The sequence below is a fragment of the Opisthocomus hoazin genome, chromosome 16 (assembly GCF_030867145.1).
Source record: "Opisthocomus hoazin isolate bOpiHoa1 chromosome 16, bOpiHoa1.hap1, whole genome shotgun sequence".
NCBI classification, from domain to species: domain Eukaryota; kingdom Metazoa; phylum Chordata; class Aves; order Opisthocomiformes; family Opisthocomidae; genus Opisthocomus; species Opisthocomus hoazin.
Window position 1 is genome coordinate 15,566,541 of NC_134429.1, and position 24,669 is coordinate 15,591,209.

The 24,669-nt window shown below is 50.1% G+C and overlaps 1 protein-coding gene across 4 annotated transcripts; it reads right to left on the reverse strand.

Annotated features, from left to right (window-relative positions):
- Positions 1-193: 193 nt before the first annotated feature.
- Positions 194-24,318, reverse strand: DDI2 (DDI proteasomal shuttling factor 2). Of its 4 annotated transcripts, none has more exons than XR_012765675.1 (10): positions 24,156-24,318; positions 19,400-19,529; positions 18,101-18,331; positions 15,577-15,703; positions 13,333-13,460; positions 12,612-12,740; positions 11,752-11,855; positions 11,137-11,326; positions 4,149-6,550; positions 194-3,764 (listed from the first exon to the last, which is right to left on the reverse strand). XR_012765675.1 is itself a non-coding variant. In XM_075437238.1 (10 exons), the coding sequence occupies exons 1-9, from the start codon at positions 24,291-24,293 to the stop codon at positions 6,693-6,695; spliced, it is 1,194 nt and encodes a 397-aa protein (XP_075293353.1). In that variant the 5' UTR covers positions 24,294-24,318; the 3' UTR covers positions 6,462-6,550; positions 6,647-6,692. The 4 variants fall into 4 exon arrangements, 3 of the variants coding, with proteins under 3 accessions (XP_075293351.1, XP_075293353.1, XP_075293352.1); XM_075437238.1 differs by lacking the exon at positions 194-3,764 and adding an exon at positions 6,647-6,709 and having other exon boundaries at positions 6,462-6,550; XM_075437236.1 differs by having other exon boundaries at positions 194-6,550.
- Positions 24,319-24,669: the final 351 nt, after the last annotated feature.

Genomic DNA, 24,669 nt, shown 5'->3' on the forward strand with positions numbered 1-24,669 from the left:
TAGAAGGGGAATACCTGCATTTCTCACATCTGTTCTCAGGCCCTGCCAACTGGAATCATTTTAGCCACAGATTTCTACTCGTTATGTTCAAAATGGTAACTTTTATGTTAAGGAAATTCTCTTCGCTCTGGAAAAAGCACCAGAGAAGGATTTGAGTGCAGGGACGCTGACCTCAGAAATACAGACAGACCAATCAAGCAACATTATGATAAAGTGTTTATTCATTTTTTTTTTAAATATCAAATTTTTTTACACATCAATTTCGTTGATAAACAGTCCCCCAATATTAATAAAAAAACAAAAATCAAAAAAAAGAATCAAGTGTGTATTACTTTGGGCAGAACCACATCCCATTCTCTGATGACACGACCACTCCTCCCTTCAGCCACCTGCGAGGACAGCCGCAGTATGTTCAGCCCAGAAGAGTAAATGACACAAATGCAACCAACTTTAGGATTCCTGAGTATTGATTCCCTCAAGTTCCTTAAGTGAGTCTGTAAAACTCTTAAGCTAAAAAGCATCAGTCAGAGTAACCCAAACGGCTACGCATTTGGATCACGGGCTAAGCCTCGTCTACACAGTGCAGGAAGAAATCTCTTGAGTGCTTCAGAAGGGAATGATGTACACGAAACCGACCCCATTTCCCAAGCTGGCTTCCAAGAGAGGCAGGCAGAAATACCTCGATTTCTCCTCTTAGAATTCACGTTAGAATTCTGGGGAGCAGTTCGGCAAGAAGTCCAAGTCTGGTGAAAAGACCTCTAGGGTCCGTTCCTCCTTCTATTTGTAAATGGCATAGTGTTTTAAAGAAAACTTATATGGAAGTTAAGCATTCAGCAAGTACACTTGAATATTGCTACTTCTGAGGAAAGGAGGAGGCAAGAGGGAGAGACAAAGACAGAAAAAAGGGAACGTACCTAGGAGGTACAAGGTTAACAGTCCTGGAGACCAAGTGTCTACGTAGAAAGTTGAACATACGTAGCAACAAGGCAGAGATTGTCATGAAAATGCAGCATAGCTCAGCTCTGTCCAGCTGCAGGTAAACATGCCAGGGACCATCACCAGGATATATTTCCTCCTCTTGTCAGAATTATCTGTGCCCAGAAACTTTCAGATGTCGATATTTCACTAAACACCACCTCTAAACTCACCTAGAGCCCCACATACAGAAACACGCATCCTGTGAGAGGCTGAGCAAATTCCTTCAGTATCTTTACAGAAGGGAATACATCTCAGAAACCAACAGCAAGGTACATGACCACAGTGGCTTCAGGAACACCCAGAGACAAGCTCTACAGACCAACGAGGGTCCCCACAGGTGCTGGCATCTTTATGAAGCAGCTTCCCAGTGTTGCTTCGTTCTCTACAGATGGACTTTCCATACTGAAGTCCTTTTGCTGAGCTGATGTGACATTAGTACATTGGAGCACTGACGGACGAGGAGGGGGAAGAGAAGAGAGTGAAGAGCCTTATTTTAGGCCAGGGTACACGGCTGCTTGGAAACCTGAACAGCTTTTGACGCTCACTTTGTCCCCTGCTCTGGCCAACAAGCTGTAGCAGTCTGCCATCTGTGCTTAAACCAAAGTATTCCCACCTCATGGGCCAGGTAAGCACAGAGACCAGTTAAGGGATTGCTAAAGGCTGAGCAGAGGATGCATGCATACAGCAGAGAGGACACACATGCACATTAAAACAGAAGACAACTTTTAGACAGCATTTGCTAAATACATGTCCTATTACATTTTATTTTAACCTTAAATACTCACCACTGCCCAGATTTTCTCCAGCATAAGTCTTGCTCCTAAAAAAACTATTCTCTAATTTAGCAGCATGTAGCCGTTCACTCAAAGCAAGGCTCCGAAATTAAGAAATTCAAATCACCAGGCTTGGACCAACTTGATGAAATAGTTTTACAAGTATTTATCGGTTGGGGGTCAGGCTTTGTTTCTAGCAGTTTGGAGAAAGTTACCCAGGAAATTCTAGCACTATTGATAAATGCTTCAGTACAGCTTTGGCAGAAGGGCAGATTTCAAAAATTGTATTTGACAAAGAATAAAACTGAGCATTGAAGCAAATTGGCTGATGCTCTAAAGCTTTCATAGCATAAATTCTGTATATGCAATCTAAGTAAATGTGGCCATAAAACTAGAGCCTTTAACCAGTTTGGTACAAAGCAGCAGCACTTCATCTAGCTATTAGCAATTGCTTCTAAAAACATAAAGTGTAAATACGGAAAGGGTATAAGATTGAATGGCTAACATTGGATGCTTCACGAAGCTGGCAGCAGATGAACCAGCAGGCTACGGGCGCAAAGTCAGCTCTCGTGCATCCGAGGGCCAACCTGCAGCTGGTATCTGCATACCAGATCGGGGCTGCTCCAAGGACCCCCTCATTGAGACCCGTAGCGGGAGGCAGGAGCAGACTCGGCCACTGAGACTGAGCATGCGAGAGCTGGGAGCTTCATTCTTGTTGCTGCTTTTGAATGTGAACCAGATGCAGAGGGGAATGGGTCTAATACATCTTATCTCCTAAGGCTTCTAGAGAGAGATCTGATGACACTGTACTCCTGTACCAGCACAAGCGTTACCCTTTGCAGAGGGGGCTCTCGCTGATTTGAGGTGCCTATCGTAAGGAGAATATTTTAAAAACTTCAGCAGGGGTAACTGACCACCCGCCCAGTAAAGATCACAAAGCTGTAGTCTTGCCTCAGTAACTCATTTTGAACGGAGCTTCAAGCAAATTACAGGATGCTGCTCTGGCAAGGGGTCCCCGAACACTGCTTCCTACATACGCACAGAGCAATGCCTGCTGCCAGCATCACAAGTAGTGGGATATGAGCTAAACGTGCCTGGGAGCCGCAGGCCTAACTGGTACGTCCACAGCTCAGGCAGAAGCTCCATGTGACAGACAGAGGAATGCCTTAAAGCTCTTCGTTATTCTAAAGGATCTCCTGACTGCCCAAGCGCCTAAGAAAAATCTGACAACCACCGCTCACTGACATCAGAAACTCCTGCAAGTTCACAGATGAAACCAAATTTGCGTTGTTTTTGAATGCTACCCTGAATGAAAAAAGCCTAGCATACACATAGGCAAATCTGCTAAGCAACAGGGAAAACAAAACACCAGGGACACAGGCCGGAGACAGTGATAACAACAAATGAAAGCCATGAACAAAAACGTATTTCCAGCCGCTGCTGACCCATCGCTTCAGGTTTAGCTCAAAGCAGAAAGTTCAAGATGAACACTTGACACAAAGCCACTTCTCAGATTTGCAAGTGGGACTAAGTAAAAGTTCCTACTTAGAATTTGGTATCGTGTTTCAGCCACACTTTCCTTCCCCTTCCCCAGCCCCAACAGTGTTCTGGGGCTCTGCAGAGCATCACAAAGTAGCTCATCCCCCCCCCAAAAAAAAGCACCTGGAAAGGGCATCCCACAGCACAGCCTCGGTGAGTCCTCATCGTGCAGGCAACTCACCAGGGACTTCCCAGAAGGCCACGATGGTTGTAACGCAGAAGCCACGTCAGTGCATTTGTTTCATCAACCCTATTGGGGAGCCCTCACTCTTTAAGAGGTCTCAAATTCGTACCCCAGCTCCAGGCTTTCTGCAGTTTGCATTTCCACAGCCGAGAGGCTGATCATCCCCAAACATCGAGACAAACCAGAGCAGAGCAGACTTCTTCACTCCCCGGATCACATCCCCGCTCGGTGCGTAGAGAACGCAGCCACTGAAACAGTTCATTCTTCCAGGGGCAGAGGGGGATTAAGAGCTGTAACACATGGTTGGTTTGCTAAACAATTTCACTGTTAAGGTTTTGCCTTAAAGTGGTTGAGCTTGTTCTTTTGTATGGGGGAAACATGATGTGGGCAAGAATAGGAAAAAAAAAAAGTAAAATACTCCTTTTCCCTTCCCCTCCCCGCTACAATTAATACCAGCACATCTTCAAATAAGTTAAAATGTCTCTTAAGTTTTGGTAGCACCAAATTCTATCCCTTCCCTTCTTCTATCCCCACGTTGTAAACTTGAACACGCTGGCCCAAGAGCATAAAAGGGTTTGGCAATAATAGGCATCAGCCTTCCCCATGCACACACAAAAACGCCCTCCACCCCTCGCTCCGCTTGCCGTGCTATGCGTCTGTGGGCACCTACATACCTTTAGTAGCTGCCACAATAGTTTCACCAGCGTCGCCGATGGACAGTGGGTTACAAAGCGCAGGAGAGCTAAAACAAATCCACAAAGTTCATTGGGGCAAGCGCTGTTTCGCGTCCGCACCGTACCGAACTCGGCGTGCAGCTCCTGTCCCGTGCGCACGGTCAATTCACTTCGCAATCCGCTTCGCGCTGGACAGGGCGGTGACCTTAAATGGCTTCTACTTTTTATTCGTAACATTGGAGCTTCCTCTAAAATTGTACATTTAAATGAAAACTTTAATTTTAATCCAGTATGCATAATTAAAAGCTATCCTGTCCACGCAATGCTAGGAAGCTTTCTTTCTTTTAAAAGGCCAAATCTAATGAGTGAAACAGAAGAGACAAGTTACTTTGGCTGCAAATAATTAAAAATTGAGCTCAGCATTCTGCTTGTACATGATGATGTACATAATTCAGATATGTCCTTTGAAAGAAAAGATACCCTAGTCAGCTACCTCTTCCGTAGTTACGCAGGAACAACAATACTCTTGGCTAGCAAAATGAGAAGAGCCAGATCTGCATTTCCATCTGCTTGTTCCAAAGCCTCAAGAGCTTCCTGCGCGGTAAAACCTGCGCCGAGGATCCGATCAACATCAGCCACGGGGAAAGCAGGCGGTGGAGAAACACCCGAGGTCAGTCCAGCACAGCCAGCTGGTGGGCTCAGTAGTGGTTCCTCAGGCCCACCCAAAGGCTGCGGACCCTCAGGAGCAGAACTGCTGCTTTCCCCAGGTGCTCCTGTGCACAGGCACCCAGCATCTTGAGGCGCACCCTCACCCAAAGCAGGTTTAGAGAAAACGGATGCGTTTTGCTCCAAAGTCGGACTAGCTGGACTCCAACAACCTTCTGCCAAAACCTCTGCCTCCTCAGAGCTCTGCTGCTGGTCAGAAGTCGCCGCAGAATTCACCACGACCAAATCACTCTTACCTGAAAACTTCTGACTCTCTAACACACCTTCTCCGAGAGCTGACTGCATGTGACTGACAGACCCAACGCTGATGTCTGCGCCAGAAACACAAGGCTGTTTCCCCTCCGCTCTCCCACCTTCAGACCTCACCTCACAGAAGGAACAACGCTGTTCCTGGCTGGCTGCATCTGAGCCTTTCTGCTCATCATCAGAAAGCCCCTTCTGTTGTGCTGCTGGCTCTGTGGGAACCATTTCCAGCTGAGAGACTTCTTCAGAGGTGAGGATTTTACCTTCTCCTTTCCGACTGATAATCAAGAGTTTGTGCAGCTCTTTCAAGGCTGATGCTAGAGAGAAGCATGGGTCTTCTGCAGGCCTTCCTGGATCCATATCCAGCTGATGGAAGCTGGAGGGAGAAAAGCTGTCTTCAGCTGCCAAATCAGACAATTGATTATACTTTGTAGGAATTTCACTAGTGCTTTTAGACTGCAGGACATCACCGGTGGACAGCGGATCACTCAAGGAGGATGCAGACTTCAGCGACTCCACCTCCATGGAAAAGGCGTCTGAGTTCAGGTCAGACACACTTCTGTCCTCAGCCTGTTGCTGTAGCTCACTTGCTGAGCTGTGCGCTTCATCTACAGACTGCTCAGCGACATCTATTTCCATGAAGGCTTCCGTATGCGTGTAGCTACAGGAGGCTGACATTCGGATACTCCCTTTTACAGAGCAAAGACCCGTGTTCTCCAGTCCATCTCTGCTTGTTTCTGTAGGAGGATTTTCTGGTTGGCTGGCTTCTTCCACAACGGGTTTCTCCACCCCACCACGGCAAGGAGGTTCTGGGTCAGTTGTCTCTGTTTGCTTCTCCAGATGATCCTTCTCTGGTTCTCTGCACATCTGATGGTCTACAGGAAGCTCACGCTCTTGCTCCTGTTCCGCCCGTTCTGAAGACAGACATTCACCTTTATTTTGCCCATGCTTAGCAGCAGTGTCAGCCAAACTATTTTCTTTTCTCACTTCCAAAGGATGTTCCTGACCACAGTCTTGTTCTTTAGCGTTACATTCCTTTAGACTGTCAGCAATAAATGTTTCTTTGAGTGTCTTCTGTGAAAGGCAAGCTGGATTGCAACAGGTTTCCTCCCCCGTCTGGGGAGAAGGGTCGTTATTTGCCAAGGAAGCGTTATTGGAAGGATGCTGTAATAAGAGAGGATGCTCTTTTTCTGGGGATATCTGGCATTCAGTTGAAGACTCAAAAGACTTGACGGCTCTAGGATCAATGGGCTCTGCGAGACTAGATTTGGATGAGCAAATTGAAGCAGGGGCAGAGACAGAACGATCAAGTAATTGATTTGTGGGATTACAGATCTTGGAATTTAGTCCTGAAGACTGGACTGGATTTTGAAACCCATCAGAAGCTGGTAATGAGGGCATTTCCAGTGAGGTAGTTTCTTTGTCACTATTCTCTAACAGAAGGCAGAAAGAAAGAAGTGGTCAGGACACAGAAAAAAAACAGTTTTCACTGTAGTACCAAAAACTTATAAACCGATGGCTATAAATACCTGGTCTGTGGCCCACTCCAGCTGCAGTAAACACACACTACATGCATCAAGGCTTCTGACGTTCTGTTTGGGTTAGGAAACAAACACACCAAACTCGTGTTAGCACTCAGAGCACACCACATGCATGGTTATAGTCCTGCGACCTCGCAGCTCCCCTCCCGACTGTCCCTCCAGACAAGCGCACAAGCAGCAGGAGCTGCTCAGGGTCACTGCCTTCCAGAAGGAGTTCTGCCTGGGAAATTTGTTACATCAAGTCAAAAATAACTCTGCTGGAGAACAATTTAAAGGCTGTTCTGTACTACGTACACTGCAGAGTGCTCTGTGGGTGATGCTACTCGGCACAGGGCACGAGTCTAGCACTGTACTGGTTTGTCCTCCATACAGCTGAAGATATTCAGGAGCCACATTTCGGGGAAACGAGAACTGAGATGGCACCACAATTCTCGGGGTGTGCTCCCAGCAGCTATGGCCTTGCCATGGCTAGTGTCAGCGCAGGACAGGGAAGGCGAGGAAACACCAGCTTGCTACAAAAGGGAAGCGTCAGGATCTTAGGGTGAAAGGCAGAAATCCCCAATAGGAACTGCTGCCCGAAGCTGGCACGAGCAAAGCAAAGGAAGGGAGAGCTAGCAGTCAAACCCAGCTCACTGCTCACTGCTCCACACGGAGAACGGATGAATTGCAGATCTCTATCAGCAGCACCAAACACTGGGTCTCGTTATCAGGACAGTTTAAGCAAGTTCACTTATCTTGCTAATAGTCTAATCTTGCTAAGGTATCAGCTCTCCTGATCTTGTTAAATTTCTAACATGACCTTTGCTGTCAGAGCGCCTGGTCTTCCATTACAGCCCTACTGTCCAGTGTCAGACATCCGAACGGCGATCCAGATTTTCTGCTGCGTGATTTGTTGCACTAGTTCCCTTTCTCTTTCCAAAGGCCTCCAAACTCAGTGGTCTTAAACACTGTTTCACCTTAAGTCTTTCTCTTTTTACCGATACCCAGGTGCACTGGCGCACAACTAACCATGCTCACGGGTACAGCCAGGATTGCCTTGAAGTTCCACACCAGGGAAGAAGTCTGCCTTTTCCACCCTCAGCTACCTGTTTCTTTTATTCTCCGTTAAACAAAAACGGTGCGCTACATGCTGCGGGTACTGCACCTCTGATCGATACGCTTTGGTATAACGCACAGCGGCCGCTGCAGAGCGATCCCGTCTGTTGGCTGCACATCTGGTCTTAGTGCAGCTGCAATAACTTGGCAACGCTGGAGTACTAAAAAGCCAGAATTATCCTGCGGATTGTCAAACCGCTCCCCTTTCATAGGGGCGGCAAAGAGGCTTGCGACACCGGATGAAAAGCGGAGGGATCTTTTTCTGTTTCTGCGCGGCAGGATTACGTTCCCGCTCTCTGCTGCCAAGCCAGTCCTTCAGAGAGGAAGCAGACCTGTCTTTTGACTCAGCGGTAACAAGGGTCTGGTCAGTCAAACCCGTCCCAGATTTGCAGTCACTCAGACAGCAGCAGCAGCTGGTGTTCTGCCAAGTGCTCCTCAGCGTCACCCTGCCGAGACCCACCACCATCCTCCTCCCAGGGTACCTACAGGGGTTGAATCCCAGCCCCATCGTGGGTATCGATCCAGCTAACGCCCCGAGCAAACCCTTCTCCACAAAGCGCACTATCAGGGATAAATTCCTCTCTGTATTAGGAAAAGCCCGAGTTGCGCAGGTGACGGCAGTGCCTTTCTTACACCGCGCCTGTCTGGATGAAAAGCTGTACAGGGGGTAAACTACCTGAATATGCCTCCTCCTACAGCAACTGTCGTCTTGCTGCCAGTTTTGTAAATCCCCCGTAATCGCAGCCTTGTTACCAGTGGTGGTGGTGGGGAAAACACTGCATCTTGGCAGAAAAGAGCAAGCTCACAGACAGAAACGAAGCAGACGTGGAGGATCCAGACCGCAGTAAAACACACCAGGACTGCACTATCACCTCAGCTGCCTTGCCGTAGGTGTCGAAACACCAGCAAGCCAGCTGACAGAAATTATGAGGCTTGCTGAAGTGGGCTTTGGGGGATTAAATAAAGCTCAAGAACAATCCAGGTGTGTTCAGAATGAGAACTTTAATCGCCTACAGATGTACACAGCGATTTCTCTTGTACCATCTACCAGAAGGCAGCAAAAATTCAAGCTGTTATGAAAGAACACAGGCCTTGAAGCGAGCTGAGCATCCTTAGTGCTGCATTTTGTGCTCTCTCTCTCCCTCTCCAGTTTCCTGTTCTTTCTCTCGGTTTTCCTGGCACCATCTAGCAGCAGCTAATAGTTTTGGAAGAGGGGGAGAGGGTACACATTAGTATTTTGACATCTTAGGATACAGCCAACAAAAGCCTGTGGGCCAGAGGCTTATAATAAATCTACGACTTACACACGGTCCATCTGAACAAGACCTACCTTAGCTCTGTGCACTGGTGTTCTACCAGCATTAAGGGAATACAGAAAATGGATTTCCTGTTCTCATAAATATTTTACATTCCTCTAGGGTTCAGCATCAATGGAGAGCGGCAGACTGCTGATTAGTCTGAACAAAGCCGCGTGGTCTTTAGAACCGTATTGGTACATAAGCAGCTTTCATTTAAGTCATTTTAGGCACTTTTCATTTTAAAGCACTCGACTAAAATGCTTTTATTGTAAAAAAATCATATCTTTTGGGCCAAGGTTTGCTTTTTATTTGACAATTTCAGCAGAGAACTACATCCAGTCAACTACGATCTCTGCAAAATCTCATCCGAAATGGAGAGACACTGTAAAAATCAACCCAGGCTTCACCAGGCTCAAAGTTTTAACAGGAAAAGAACTAATATTTACATCTGCACATTTTCTCTGCCAGGTTATGTGGAGAGACGCAAGCCCAAGCTACCAAGTCCGACCTGTAGCTATGCCAAAAACTGACAGGGGCAAGGTCAAATCTATGTTTGCTTTCCTGTCTCCTTGCTGCAACTTCAGTTAATAAGCATTCAAATTTGCCTATAAAAGTCAAAGATGTAAACCATTTCTGGCTGATTCACTAAAGCCAGGCCTTCCTCTCGAGGCTTTTACATCTCTGGAAAACTTACATTCGTAGCATGGAAGAAAACTGGTCAAAGGGACTAACAAGTGCAGTCCCATGCTCCCCTTAATGTAAACAACTTTGTTCTTTGCAAGAAAGTCACTGCTTGCTCTTTGGAGCATCAAGCAGCAATTGTGAAGTGTTAAAGAAAAATTTCAGTGCATGACAAGTGCTTGTGCATATATACACACACAGTTAAATCCGGTCATTGCATTTCAATTTTAAACATGAGCGTGTTAAGAGTCTGAAAAAATAGCAATAAAAATGTTGAAGACATCAACCTTGTCAGCTTAAACACGGCCTGGCAAAGAGTTTTGCATGTGTGTGGGAAGCGGGATCTTACTGTGTGCTCTCAGAGAAAAAAATAGCAGTAAAACTCGAAAGTCTCTATAAAACACACGCATACAAAATGTTATCTTTAAAAGTTTTGGAAAAGGCCTAAGGAATACACTTTGCAAGGTATTCACAGCTTCACTGTAACAGTGGGGGAAAATTTAACGAAGCTTTCCTTTAGTCAAAAACACACGCTGAAGTTAAGGGAGGAGCTAAACAGAGAATCTGGGTTTCAGACAGTTTGGCTTGTGGCTCAGCTTTCAGCCATTCTGGCATCTCCACTTCACTGAATTTTGCAGCTACCAAAATCTTCTCTAGCCCAGTCACTCTGCATTTGTGCAGATATGGATTCCAGAGGCACAGGGAACAAAACTATGGCGAGGGTGAAAATTCTCCTTGCAGATCACATTGAAGGCTGATGATATACGTTAGGACTTGAATTCAGCTGCTTCTTTTTTGAAATCTGGAGCACCAGTAACCTTCAGCGAGAGGAGCAATTCACCTTCCGAGGGCACAAGCACCATTCCAAGGAAAAAACACTGAAACTATCTCTAAAAATTGTCATGAACTTCTGTCCAGAAATTTGTATTTACTGCTACAGCTCCTCTATTTTTATACGCCACAGCTATTAAGAACAGGATTTGTGGAATCCTCCACAAAGCTGTCCTTACACGAGGCTGCTAAAACCCCACACAGCCGAACCACGTCCCTGCCTAGGCACTACAGCTCAACCCAGGTGAACGGGTGTCAGAGACAACCATTTATCTCCACATCTTCAAAGGTCAAGAAACCAGAGCGGCTAGGAAGCTGCAAGGAGAGCACAAATTAAACAGCAAGCACCCCCAAACGCCTTCATGCAGACAGATTTTACTGACAGAAAGGAAGAGAGAAGTGCAATTAGAGGCCACGAGCAAAAGTAAAGCCCCCTTCTCTCCGCCATTTACTTGCCGGTGCTGGCTTAGACTGTATCTCCTAGGAGATGAGAAGGGGGACTGCTGGCAGACATCCTCATGCACAGCAAGAAAACTAGGCAGATTACTATTTCAGCTGGGCTTCTCCTAGTACCTGCTTCCTCTACGGACTTCTGTATTGCTTCTGCTAGCTCCTGGTCTGCAATCTCCTCCGGCCGCACGTCTTCCCGCCCGGCCCCGTAAGCCAGCCGGGCACACTCTGGGAGCTCGCCCTCCGGGAGGAAGGTGGTCTGCGAGCCAGTCGTGCCGATCACTAGTACATTCTTCTTGAGATCAATTGAACACTGCGAAAGAGCATCGAGACATCAGGGGCCTGCGTAAGAGCGAGTCAATTCCCAGAAAAAAAAGGAGAAACCAGGTTAAACAATCCATTTCCAATGGGAACAGCTCACAGCAGCCAAGCATCGGCCAAGAGCACCAGCTATAAGCAAAGGGCCCTGTATGACTTCATTTGTAATAAATCATTCAGTTGGAAAGCTCTGAGCATCTTTGATCAGAGAAAAAAAAAAAAACTTCAGGGAGCAGCCAGACACCCTACAGCTACCCATGATGTACGTAGTGTACATGCTCCTTTCATAACTGGCTGGAAGATAACCCACCACCAACTCTCCCCAGAAAAATCCTAATAAAGTCCCAGGCAAGGCATCTATGTTGCACTTAGCACTCAACTTGGATGAGCTAGTAACTATTTCAAAAGAGGTTTTGATACCTGATGCCTCTTAAGCATATCCAGTCCTAGAAGCATGTCCATGGGCTGCTCTTCAAGGATTGAGAAGGAGCACGCCAGGAAATCCCCTTCAATCTGGACCTGAGCTGAAACGCAAGTGAGAGGAGTTACCACCTTGCAATGCCACAGCACAACAAATCTACTTTCTGCTCCTGCATCTCCTGGGAAAGGTCCACACAAACCTGCTGGGCAAATCTGACGTGCTGTTTCGGTCACAGAAATCCTAGCCTTGTGCAAGCCCCAGGGACTGTCAGGCCTGCCTTGGTCTCCAGAAGTTAATTATTTTACAAGCTGACCTGCTCTAGAGCCTGAATTACTGCTTATCTAACCCCCCAAGCTAGGGGAGTTGCGTACAGCTCGTTAGAGCACAGGTCTAAAAAGCAGAAACAGTGAAGAGAATCGATTTTTCAGACAATAAAGACAATCTTCTCTAAGAGCACACAGACAGCCTTCTCTTCCCAAAGGAGTATGAAACACTCCACAGTACTGGAACCCTCCCTCAGCAACTGCCCAACAGTCCCGCCCCAGCCAGCGAAGATCCTGCTATTTCACATTAGCCCTGTCTTTTGCACCCAGAGCGAACACGTCCTCTACGTCTGCAGGAGCTGAGGACTCCCTCACCTAAAAGTGTTACGGTAATTCCGTTAGAAAAGCATTAAACGAGACAGAAGGCAGAGTACCATGCCCGAGAGAAACAAACATATTGCAGATGCACTTTTATTTTGCTCCGCGGGAGTTTCTAACAATTGTAGCATTAAACCAGATACTCCTCGGTGCCAAGACTGTGGGAAAGGCAGTCTAACTGCCTCTAAAGCTGCCCAAAGAAGAACACCGGTACTTACCTAAGTGCACTCTGCCAATTATTTTCTGCGTCCCTACACCTTTAGCAATGCCAGCCCACCGCCGATCTACCAGCCTCATTATGTTGCACCTTTCAGCACAAGCTTGGCTCATGATGGTCATCTGGGCACCTGCCGGCAACAGAATTCCTGTTAAATCCTGACAGCTCATCACAAATTAAAATTCACTCCTGGAAGGGCTTGACATCTTGCACTCAGCATCCGGGAAACCACCCTGCATCAGCAACTGCACTAGGGCACAAAGGCCTCCTGTGAATCCCACCGCGTGGAATCGACCGTGTACACTCAGATCAGCACGGACAGCACAGTACGTACTACTGCAGAGCTGGAATGACCCCAGGTACTTTCCCTTTAAGGCTGTGGATGGGAAGCAATACATTAGAGGCATGCAAAATCCCCCCCATCTGTAAAATGAGGTAAGACACAAAAGCGGCAGCGACCGTTCTGGCGTCGGAGCCCCAGAAATTCCCGCCGGAGCCTTGATCTGGGGTGTTCAAGCACTCAGTGCGCTGCTGCTCTCAGCAATTTGCTCTGCTCGCCTTAAACAACGCCCAGGCTGCTCCCAGGTTTTAGTTTGGTGCTTCAAAAGCCTGTGATGCGGTGCTTCGCGGAATTTCCGGGCAAAACTTCTGGAGCGTTTACCGTCTCCCTCAGTGAGGGAAAGGAGAGCGCGGAGAAAGCGATGAAAATGGGGGCAGCTCACCTGAGTCAACGAAGGCTTTCACTGGATGGCCGTTGACTTTGCAGTTAATATACAGCATCACCACCTGGCCAAAGCTCTCGGGGGCCTCTTCCATTGCTATTGTCATATTTTCTTCAATGTTTTGTTGCCTGAATTTAGCAGAGAGAAGAGAAAACAATCAGACCTTCCAGCAGCCAAACACGACAAGCACCCCTGCGGTTTACAAGCAGATTGGTAATCCCACCCGCTGCAGCTCACCTTACAAACAGCACGCTTAAACCACAGCAAAGACTGCTTCGTTAGCTAAACACAGGCTTCTTAGCACAGGGATTGCTAGTAATGATCTTCGGATTAATCCAGAGACACCAAGTCCCTCCCCAGCGGCCATGGAGACTGCTCCTTCCAACACCGCACCTGCCTCACCCTACAGCACCAAACGACCTTCTGTTAGCAATGGAAACCTGTCACCACAGTTAACCCAGAGAACTCATGAGCAAAATACCTGTCTATCTGTTCATCACTAAAATACAGCGCTGAGGGCACACGATGAAGATGCTGCCAGCAGCTACAATGCTGGAGTCCCACACAGCAGCTGAATGTTCAAACCCTCCAACGTCTCCCTGGTATCTTTCATTTTCCAGGCACAGGAAGGGAGGGAGGTGAGCAAAACCGCAGTGAGAACACCACCACAAGCACAAGCCCTCGCTGCAAATTCAAGCCTACAGAAGAAACGCTCTTCAAGAAGCCCATCACAGCCCCTGCAGTAATCTTGGAAGTGATGGGTGTCTGTAGCGACTGCCTCCAACATAGCTTTATCTACCAAAAAGGGAAAAGGCCTTCCAATTTTGATGCCATTGCAAGTTTCCCTCGTCAGTAGGGGAAGGGGGAAAACCCCAAGCTCATCTCTTACCCATCTTCTGTACCGTGGTAGCCTTCCCACAAGAAGATGAGTAGATGCGGTCTCTTGGTGGGGAAGGAAAAAGCAAATAGCATCAGAGACCTGGCTTGCCTGGGAGCCGAAGCACCCTGCTACCCTACTGCCAGTCTGTCCTGCTCCACATACTCGTGAAACAAAGAGCCACAACATTTTTCTGCCTTTTATTATTTAGGCTTAAAATCGCATAAACAGCAGTTAATCTCCAGTTTTGGTTTTTTTGTCTGATCTATTATTCTGTTTTTCTCTGTGCTTCATACTCTTTCCACCTAAGATACACCTGAAGGACAGAGATTTGTCTCAAAAAATATGCTGTGTGCGGTAGCTTACAACCGATCTTGGGCAGAGCGCAAGGAGTTCAGAGAACTGCGGGGCGGGGACAGGGGACTGCTGGGTGCCCAAACTGTTCCCTACCAGCTGCACAGCCTTGGGCACAGCGCCTTTGCCTTCTTCCACAGATGAGGGGACAGGTAAGCGTTCCTGTGCCTCCGAGCAATGTTCTGCTATCCACCAATGTGTATGTTCTGCTTTCCTAAGCTAAGCATTTCGCCGGCAGCGATCAGTCATAACGCAAGAACGACTCTTGCCACTAACGAATTTTGGTTATGACCAGCTAAGAGCCTGTATCACAAAGACATTTCTGTATCGGGGAAAAAAACACCAGTCATGTTCTGACTCAAGCATTTATCACTCCATTTAAGAAATCAAGCCTCAGCCCAATGCAATTACATTTGCAAGACAGCAAGAGGGAGCGAGCGCTGATGAGCAGAACATATTCCTACAGAACATCTCTTCTGACAGCAGTGATGTTCCGAGTCTGGAATTAGCCAGAGACACAAAACAATTAGCAGCGCGCAAAACCCAATCTCGAAGGCAGTGGGGAGAAATGACGCCACGTTGCTGTGCGGAGAGCGCAGCTTAGAGACTAACACAGGCCCAGCTCTTCGCTTCAGAACATGCCCAAGGCACCCAAGAACCGCCTCTCGGGAGGATCTTGGCGAAGCGCTTTCCACAGGCGCTCTGGCTTCAGAGAGGAGCAGCTCAGACAGCTCTGGGACCGCGCACACGTGGAAAGCAGCGCTGCCACCTCACGATCTGTGCTCAGCTCGGTACATATAAAGGACGGGGTGCGCCTACGCATCCCCGAATCCCAATCTTCCTGCATGCAAAGGTGGCTCAGAGCATTGCCCGCAAGCAAATGCATGTCTTAAGGCAGGATCTAAACACGCTCCTTGCATCCTCCAAGCAAAAAGGACCACGGGTGGCAGCACCCTGGGGAAAAAAAGCGCCATGAAGACCTCCAGAGCCGACAAGTGACTTTGGTTTGCTACCTTATGTCTTCTTCGATCTTGGCCTGCGCCTCGAGATCAAAAGGGTCAGCTGAATAGAGTCGGATCCTCTCTTGCTCCCGCCGGGCTCGGTCCTGCTGCTGCTCCAGCAACACCCTGGTGAATTTCTCTGCAGTAACAAGGAGATACAGAAACGCTTTTGACTGGAAATTACTCTGACAAATCAAGTTCTGGCACAGCAAACTCTTCTTTTTATGCCAGCACGCACTCAGGGGTAGACTCAGCAGCACACGCACAAATAGCTTCATCTGAAGGCAGCACGGACAGACCTCAAAGGATCGGTGGCAAACCTGGGAACCCGCTGAGATGAAAAGCAATGGGACAGAGCTCCTTCTCCTTGTGTCTGCCACCCAAACTCAGCACAATCAAACTCAATTTCCTTGCGCATACATTTTTATATGGGAAAAAAACAGCAAAAAACATGAAAGACGACAGTATTTAAAACAAAGAGCTGCCATTAAAATGGGAATTGATTCACGTACTGCAGCAAGAATTGCCTACACAATACTCCAAAAAACCCAGCTGCAAAACCAACAGATAAATGAGACCCGGAGCAGAAATCAGGACTACAGATCTTGCATAATTCAAACAAGAAGCTTGAGTACACGTGCATTTTGAAACAGCTTCAGGCAGAGATAGAAGGGAGATTTCACAGCTCGCAGTAAGACAGCCCATCTACAAGAACAGCTTGCAAAATCCATGGCGTTTTACACTCAGCCATCCCCAGTATGACAACAGTCTGTAGATGCAGCAAAGAGCAAATGCAAAATTGTGAGACATAAAAAGGCTAACAACAAAACTTACTTTAAACCCAAGCAACATTGGCAAAACCAGAGACATTACAATCCCTAAAGCTGAACGCCGACTGCTGAAATCAAGAGGTCCTAGGTGGGATGCCCGCTTCACAAAGCCCAGCCGCACGTTTTAAGGACACAGATTTTACATCCCCACTCTTTGGATGGCCTCTGGCTGTTTTTTACTACTTGGAGGTGATCACATACGTTCCCAGCAGGACTTGGCAGTAAATTCAGTTCTGTAAACACAGAAGGTTGTGGGTTTGCTTCCAGAAATGCAGTTCCCATGAAGAAGCTCTCTGGTTCTAAGGCTGTTACGTGTTCAGGAAGGCACTGGGTACGTTTTCTTGTTGTGCTTTTTTTTTTAAAAATTAGGCTTCTGTATAGCAGGTGCCTTCAAAAGTGCCTGCGGTGCACCCAGCAGAGTCACACAGCACCTATCTATGCGTCTATTTGGGCATCAGAGCCAGAGCTGAACTGGATCCGTGCCCAAACACCGACAGCTGCAGTACGGAACGAAGAGAGCAAAACCAGATCCAACCACTTCCTTCCGACAGCTCCCTGCGGCCACTTGGGACTACAAATGCACACCTGAATCAAAGTTTAATGCGCACAAGACATGGCAGATCAGCAGACGAGCCAGTTCGGGGTGTCTTGGGCTTAACCTCTCGTTTTTTTCTGCCAACAGCAGCGCATCTTCTCAGGTGATGTGAAAAATCTCTCTCCTGCACTACAGACGCAGCGCTCACAGAAGTGTGACGAAGCTTGAGCGCGTAAGGGACGTGGTTTTAACTCTGGATATCAGCTAAAGTGAAAATTAAAAAATTAAACAGGCCGACAATATCCACGCAAGTTCATTTCTAGCTTCCTTTGACCGAGAGAAATCACTAGGACGTAGCCCTGAAGAATGAAAAAAAGTCTCCTGCTAGAAGCTTCTCCTCTTCGTTCATTTCCCCAAACTCCAAGGATTTATTTCCTAACTGCACGCCTCGCAGCGGTTTAGAAGCACATTTCCTGATGCCCAAACCTGCGCTGTTCTCATACTGAAAGGACATCAGAGCTCAACGCTGTCAGCACATGACGAATGGGGGACCAACATCAGCTACTCACCTGCAGAGGAGGAGAAGGACGCGGTACCAGGCTTCAGCCGCGCCCAAAATACCTCAACGCTTTCAAGATGAACACTTCAACATTTATGACCGTTCCTATGGGAAAAGCTCCCTGAAGGCACCATTTACTCATCCCTTTTCCTCTCCCTTGCTGACATCCACTTCCACAGCAGCTAACCATCATAGGCAGAGTAGGTTTCATAGCGTACTGCTCTCTGTTGAGGTCTCGGTGGGCTCTGGGGCGCAGCAAACGCTACACCACTATTGGAAAACATGCATTCAGGGAGTCTTCATACAAAAATTGGGAGCTGAGCCACCTGCGTACGCAGAAACTCGACTTAGCTGTGCATCTGATACTTGCCAGTAGGGGACAGAGGACATCAGAGAAGCCAAGCAGGAGAAATATGCCCAACTTGCCACAAACAGTCTTGTTAGAAGGAAAGGAGCTCCACCTTGAGTACTGCCAACTGGCACCTTTTACCAGCATCATCAATGAGCTGGCAGCGAACAGAGCAGCCCATTAGAAACCTGTGCCTGCCTTTTGTTAGAACTGAGCTCAAACAGATTTAAAGCCACCTCCCGCGGATTAAAAACCCAACTCACCGAGGTCTCCACTGAGCAACGCCTCCGCCAAGGGCGGGTTGCGCTCCTTCAGCAGGGACAGCTCGTGGGGATTCGCAAGCAGCATCTCCCGCAGCAGCACCGGGTTGTCCAAACCCTGAGGGAACGAAGGCGCATCGGGAGGCGAGGGGCGAGGACGCTGTGCTGGGGGCTGATGCTGCTGAGAGGACGTCCCGGGAACCGCGATGCTGCTGAAGTCTATCCTCGGCAGACCTGGAGGGGAAAGAGGGCAGAGGTGTCAGCACTTCACCTTTACAATTATGCTTGAAAAACACAGCGGAAAAACCACGGGAAGGATGAGCTGCTCTTAATGCTACAGTATTAGACCGCATTCTGCGAATGGCAATTCCTGCCAGAAGCGTGGCCGTGTGCTCAGGTCACTGGGTTAGCAACGGTAGCGCACATTTATGTAACTGGTCCAGCCTTCCGTCTGGCCTGTTTTTATATCCCCTGAAATGCACTTACTGAATCACAGGCTAGTTATTTCCAGCTTCACAAATGCCAATACCACACGGAGGGATCGCAAGGCTAAAGCCATGTCTCGAAGGCGCATCTGATTCTCTCAGATGAGAGAAAAAAAAGCAGGAGGGAAAAAAAAAAAAAAAAAAAAACAACAACCCAAAACATTTCTGCAGACCTGCATTGCAGCTACCGACGCTCCAGCTGAGGCAGGAGGCTGGAGACCTCAAACAACGCTCCCACATCCCTCTCAGCCTGCGGTACCTCCTTTTCCAGCAACATTTTATGGCGGGGATTTGCTAGGAATCGCTGCAGCAGGCAGGGCAGAGGAGCAGGGCTCCGCTCAGGCGTTATCCGAGGAGCCTTTCGCATGCACGCACGATTGCATAACGGGGTTTGTCAAGACGCGGCTTCTCTGGGTATCCGTCACGGCAGAGATTCAGAGCCTGTTCACGCGTCCGAGCCGCACAGACCGCGCGTGACTGCGCCATTACACCGCGTGGGAAGGGAACCAGCGGTCGCAGGACAACTCACACGCCTTTACAAAAACGGCTCTTCTGGCCCAGTTACCTTTCTCGCTTTCTCTGCATTTCCCCCAAAAACAGTAAAATGGTATTCGCTTCCTTAGAATTAAAAAAACCATTAGATAACAAGCCCCTTGTCCAATTTTAAAAGCCCCCCACCTCATCCCTTGCCCCCTTCCTTCCTACGTGCTTTGCCCACGAGGTACTAGAGGGGACTAACACGACACGGAGTTGGCGTTTGACGAATATTGCGACGTTTGGATGCTCAGAGCAAAGGTTAGCTCAAATCCTTTCTCACCTGGGAAGCGGATGGAGGGCCGTGGCTCTACGGTCTCCTTCTGTCGCAGAATCACCACATCCCCGTCTTTCAAGCCATAGGAGGCCAACGATCTGTTGTTGTCAGTTAGAGGCCGCTCCGCATAGACTATCTGTTCATGGAGAGAGGGAAGGGACAAACACCACGCGTGACAAAGTGGACATCACACCCTGGGGGTTTTTTATTCTTATTTTGTCAGGAAAGCGTTCTGGTAAATGCTCTGGACTCGTCTCACGCGTCGGAAGGGGTGCAATTCTCGCCACGGGCGCGGACAGGCCCTGCCAAAGCACCTGTACACCTTCAGGCACAGAAAGATGACAACAAGGAAGCGGTGGGACAACACCACAGAATTGGTCTTAGCGAAACCCAGCAGCGGTTTCTCAAAACCCAGCGTCTCAGAGAAGGGCTGGTCTCTCTTTAATTAGAGGCCATGGTTTCAAAAAGCCTCGCACCAGGGCTGTTAGCCATACGTTTCCAAAATCCCATCTCTAGGATTACACAAGTCACAGCCGTCTCCTACAGCGTTATCTCCCCCCACGTCAGCACCTACTGACCAAGGACCGACTGCATACATGCAGGCAGCGTCAATCAGGATTGATCCACGGATGATCCAGCCCAATATCTACAATCTCTGCCTTCTCCCACAACGCAGTTCCCCAGAACAACCAGTTTTACAGGGACCTCAGTGATTAGCTCAGTGATTTCCAGTTTACTCCAGTGAGGTAACTCTATCCAGACTCGAAGGTTCAGCACCCAAAGACCCCACTCCCGAGACCTGCCGTCATTCCACGGCGGGGAGTTAACTTGTTTCGACTATAAAACACAAAAGTCACATCACTTTATGATAATCTGACTTAAAAAGGGGTCTGCAGATTAAACATAAAAACATATTGAGTTAAAAATGAATAATCACCATGGGAACATTTCTATTAACATTAGCTCCGCAATAACTACAGATTACAGGGAAGCAAAAAAAAATATGTATCTAAAGATGTGCTTTACGGGAACAAAAGTTCCCAGAAACGGCATCTGCTAAACATTGAGGTCTTTGTGCCTTCATCGGAGCGCCACAGGACTGGGCAGATCGGTTCAAGAGCCTCCCACCCCTGGCAGGAGTCCAAAGCAAGAAGCGCTGCAGAACTCGGCCTAAACCCCACGGGCGTACGATCAAATTTCACATTTCCCACCTGGTTTAGCAAGACCCGCGTCTCTCTGGGTCTGGAAAAGGCCGGCTCAGCAGCAACAGGTTTGCCGCAGGTCGGGACTGGCAGAGCTGCGTGGGAGAAGCTTTTGCAGCCGTTGCCTGAACGCGCTACGGCTCTAACCCGATGCTATCGTGAGGAGCATTAATTAATGCACTGGGGTGCATCAAGAGGAGTGTGGCCAGCATGTCAAGGGAGGTTACCCTCCCCCTGTACTCTGTCCTAGTGAGGCCCCATCTAGAGTTCTGTGTCCAGTGCTGGGCTCCCCAGTTCAAGAAAGAGGAGGAGCTACTGGAGAGAGTCCAGCGCAGGGCTATGAGGATGAGGAGAGGACTGGAGCATCTGTCCTGCGAGGAGAGGCTGAGGGAGCTGGGCTTGTTCAGCCTGGAGAAAAGAAGGCTGCGAGGGGACCTTAGAAACGCCTCTAAATATCTGCAGGGTGGGGGTCAGGAGGACGGGGCCAGACTCTTTCCAGTGGTGCCCAGCGACAGGACAAGGGGCAACGGGCACAAACTGAAGCCGAGGAAGCTCCAGCTGAACCCGAGGAAGAACTTCTTCCCTCTGAGGGTGCCGGAGCCCTGGCCCAGGCTGCCCAGGGAGGCTGTGGAGTCTCCTTCTCTGGAGATATTCCAGCCCCGCCTGGCCGCGGTGCTGTGCAGCCTGCTCTGGGTGACCCTGCTTGGGCAGGGGGTTGGGCTGGGGGATCCCCAGGGGTCCCTTCCAACCCCTGCCATGCTGGGATTCTGAGCAGATATCCAAAAAACCCTATTGCTACGTGCCTTCAGGTCTGGATGACGCTACAGACTTTCACTGCTTTGCAAGACGTTAGCAGCATAATTCAGGTCAGCGTGTGGTGGGAAGAGCCCCAGTGCATCCTCTCACGTTGCCGGATGCGTCCTGCCTGGCCTGACTCAGTAACGCCGCTGCCCGCAGAGAGAGCAAGCTTGCAATAAATCGCAGCCGCACGCGCAAATCTGAAATGGCAGTTTCCCTGCGCAGACACTTGGGAAGTGACAAGTTAATCAGCTCAGGTGAGGCTTTACCTCCGTCATCTTGCTGCGATTGGATTTGTGAGCATCTGGCCTTAACACCACACCGTGAATTAAGTGCCCAGCACTCACTCTGCACCCAATAGCAGCACAGCTTAATACACTTGTGGCCCGTCCCGCTCTGCCGTTAAACCAAACCAATCTCATCTCACTGCGTTTGCGACTGTCTGGTGTGCAGCGTGTTTTTCTGCGGGAGCTCATACACCGGCCAGGTACCGGAGACAGGCTCTCCTGGAGGAGAGCTGGGCAGGGATGCTCCGATAGAGCTCGGTGGCTGGGTTTTGTGTGATGCCATGGGGCAGAACCCCCTCAGGGAGCAAGGAACCCCAATCAAGAGTGCTAAACACCACCAGTGACCACGAATCGATCCAAACTCACAACCCGTTAAATCCTCCTGTGCACAGGCGAGGACGGGAGATGCACGGCGCGTAAAGAAAGAGAAGCAAAGGACGTCAGCCAGAAGAACGCGGTTCTGCCGGAAGCCTCCCCTTCCCCTCTCCAGAAAAGCCACGGCCTCCACGTGTGGAGGAAACTGCAGCGAGCCCAATTATTTCCCCACTCCTCACACCACTGCAGCCAGCCGGAGCCGTCCCGGTTCCTCACGCCACTCTCCTCGCCATTCCTCAGACACCTCGCACCCCGGGCTCGCCTCCACCCCGAACTGCCGCACGCTGCGTTCGCTTCACAAACCAGCGGAGAACAAGGCCGGGATGAACGCTCCTGCGCACACAGCTGGGCTTTACTCTGCCCTGCACAGCCCTCGCTATTAAATCCATCCTCTCTGCTGTGCCGATGCAACACCTTCAACGTGACGCACGCCTCGGTTACGGAAAAACGGCAGTAAACCACCGAGTCTGGTAGATGTCACGCTGCCCATTTGTGGAAGATGGCTTGAGCACACAAAATCCTTCTACGCAACAAACCGCCTCACCGCTAACTTGTGTTTTGATAACCTTCTCCTACGAACACTTCACAAACACTGGGCAGAAGCAGGAGGGAAAGGAACAATAAATACATGGCTAGAAAACATTAAAAGAAAGGAAGGAAGATGATGCATAAATGGGAGATGGATGAGCAGAGGGGAAGCGGCGGTGGCTGCAGAAAGCACAGCGCTGATCCCCGTAACCCGCAGGTGATACCGCAGGTGATATAATAGCAAAACTCCACAGCAGTTTTACTGCAAAAGGAGGGAACTCCCGGCAAAAGCAAAGCAGAAAAGTCTGCGACCCCTCACTACGCTAAAACAGACCCAGAGCTGGCAGGGGTCAAGGGTGATGATGAGGAGTTCATGCTCCCCGTGCCCAGAGATATCGAGGCCACCATGCACCTGCTGAGTCCCATGCGTGGAGATCATACCCGCTGCAGAGAGGAACCTTTATGCCAGGCGATTCCACTCCTTCTACCTACCAAAAATCAAGAGTTTTTCCCCTAAAGAAGAATCCGCCTCACCTTGATTTTTCTACCCCAGCTTTGGAGACCGCTTCCCTCCCAGAACCAACCGAACCAAGCGGCTCGCTGCAGGCGGAGCAGAACGCCGCGGGCAAAGCGTCACGAATCGGCACGGCGAGGGAACGCGTCCACCTCACGGGCTGCCGGTTCAGCAGCTTTTCCGCCGCTGACTAATATTTGCCCAGCTGGAATAACATTTCATTACTTCAGACTCGGAAAAGGCTCAGGAAGCGAAAGCCACGGCCACAAAACTCGGCAAACTCTGCCGGGCACGGCCAGCACCCCGGGAAAAGGAGCTGGCATTGCCCCATCCGGCAACGCATCGCCCCGCTGATAAACGAGTAGAAATCACAACAACAAAAAAAAAAAAAGGTGGGATGGAGCCCAACCCAGTGAGTGAACCCCAGCGCGAACCCCGGCGGGGCGGGCGGCAGCCCCACGCCTCGCGCTTTGGCGGAGCGAGCCCCCAGTTCGGGCTGGAGGTGGATATTTGGTGGGAAAACAGGCAGACGCGCCAGCCGGTCCCCGCACCTCTACTGAAAAAAAAAAGGGGGGAAAGCCTCAACCCGCCCTTCCCGCCCCAGGAATCTGACGGGACGGACAAACCCGCTCCTGGGCATCTCGGCCGCGTTCGCTGGGGTCTGAGGAGACCGCGCAGCCTCACCTTCCCCGCTCCGACTCCTTCCGTGTCAAAACGCCAAATTCCTCTGAAAACTCAACAAAAACCCTTGTTTTTTTTCTTCCTAATCTCCTTTCCAGCCCCACCGCGGGAGAAGACCGAGCCTTTCCCGGAGGGACCCCGTTGAGCCGTCGCGTCACCGCGGACCCGGAGCCTTCTCCTGAGAGGAGAAGGAGGATCCTGAAGGCAAAAGGCCGCGATTCTCCCCAGAACCGAGGGCCACCCCCACCCCTGTGACCCCCACCGGGGGCTGCCGAGGGGACGCGAACCCTGCGGGAGGGGACAGGGCCGCTCGCAGCCCCGGGGACCCCGGCCCTCCCCCGCCTCTCCGCGGGTCCCGCTGGCGGGCAGGGCCCGACCTGGCTCTCGGCCGCCGGGATACCGGACTCCAGCTCGCAGAGCGCCCGGAAGTTCTGCAGCTCGAAGTCGGCGTCCACCTGGAGGGAGAAGGTCAGCTCGCTGCGGTCGCGGCGCAGGCAGAACACGGTGAGCAGCATGGCCGCCCCGCCGCCTCCGCCACCGGCCGCCGCCAACTGCCGCCAAGCGCCGCCGTCGCAAAGCGCCCTCCCTGCCGGCCGGCTGTCAATCACGGGCGCTCGGCCAATCAGCGGGCGCCTGGCGGGGGCGGGGGGCCGGGCTCTCTGCCTGAAGCGGCAGCTGGGCGGGGCCTGTCGTCGTCGTCCCCGTACCCCCTCCCGACGAGGGACCCCAGCGCCATTTCCCGCTCGGGTCGGCACCCTCCGCCGGCTCCTTCCCGCCCAAACCCGCAGGGTGCGGTTCAGGGGGCCCCGAGGGCCTCAGCGAGCCTTTAGGGCTGTCTCCGACCCCCCCCAGGTTGCTTTTGGGGGGCGCTGGGGTCCCCGGTACACCCCT

Bases quoted from the DNA above. Each gene is read 5' to 3' on its own strand.
- DDI2 (XM_075437236.1), bottom strand. From the start codon at position 24,293: ATGCTGCTCACCGTGTTCTGCCTGCGCCGCGACCGCAGCGAGCTGACC. The intron at 12,741-13,332 runs GTGAGCTGCCCC...TGTTGCCGGCAG, and splicing joins GAAAGCCTTCGTTGACTCAG to GTGCCCAGATGACCATCATG. The intron at 6,551-11,136 runs GTACTAGGAGAA...GCCTTCTGTTAG, and splicing joins GAAGTCCGTAGAGGAAGCAG to AGAATAGTGACAAAGAAACT.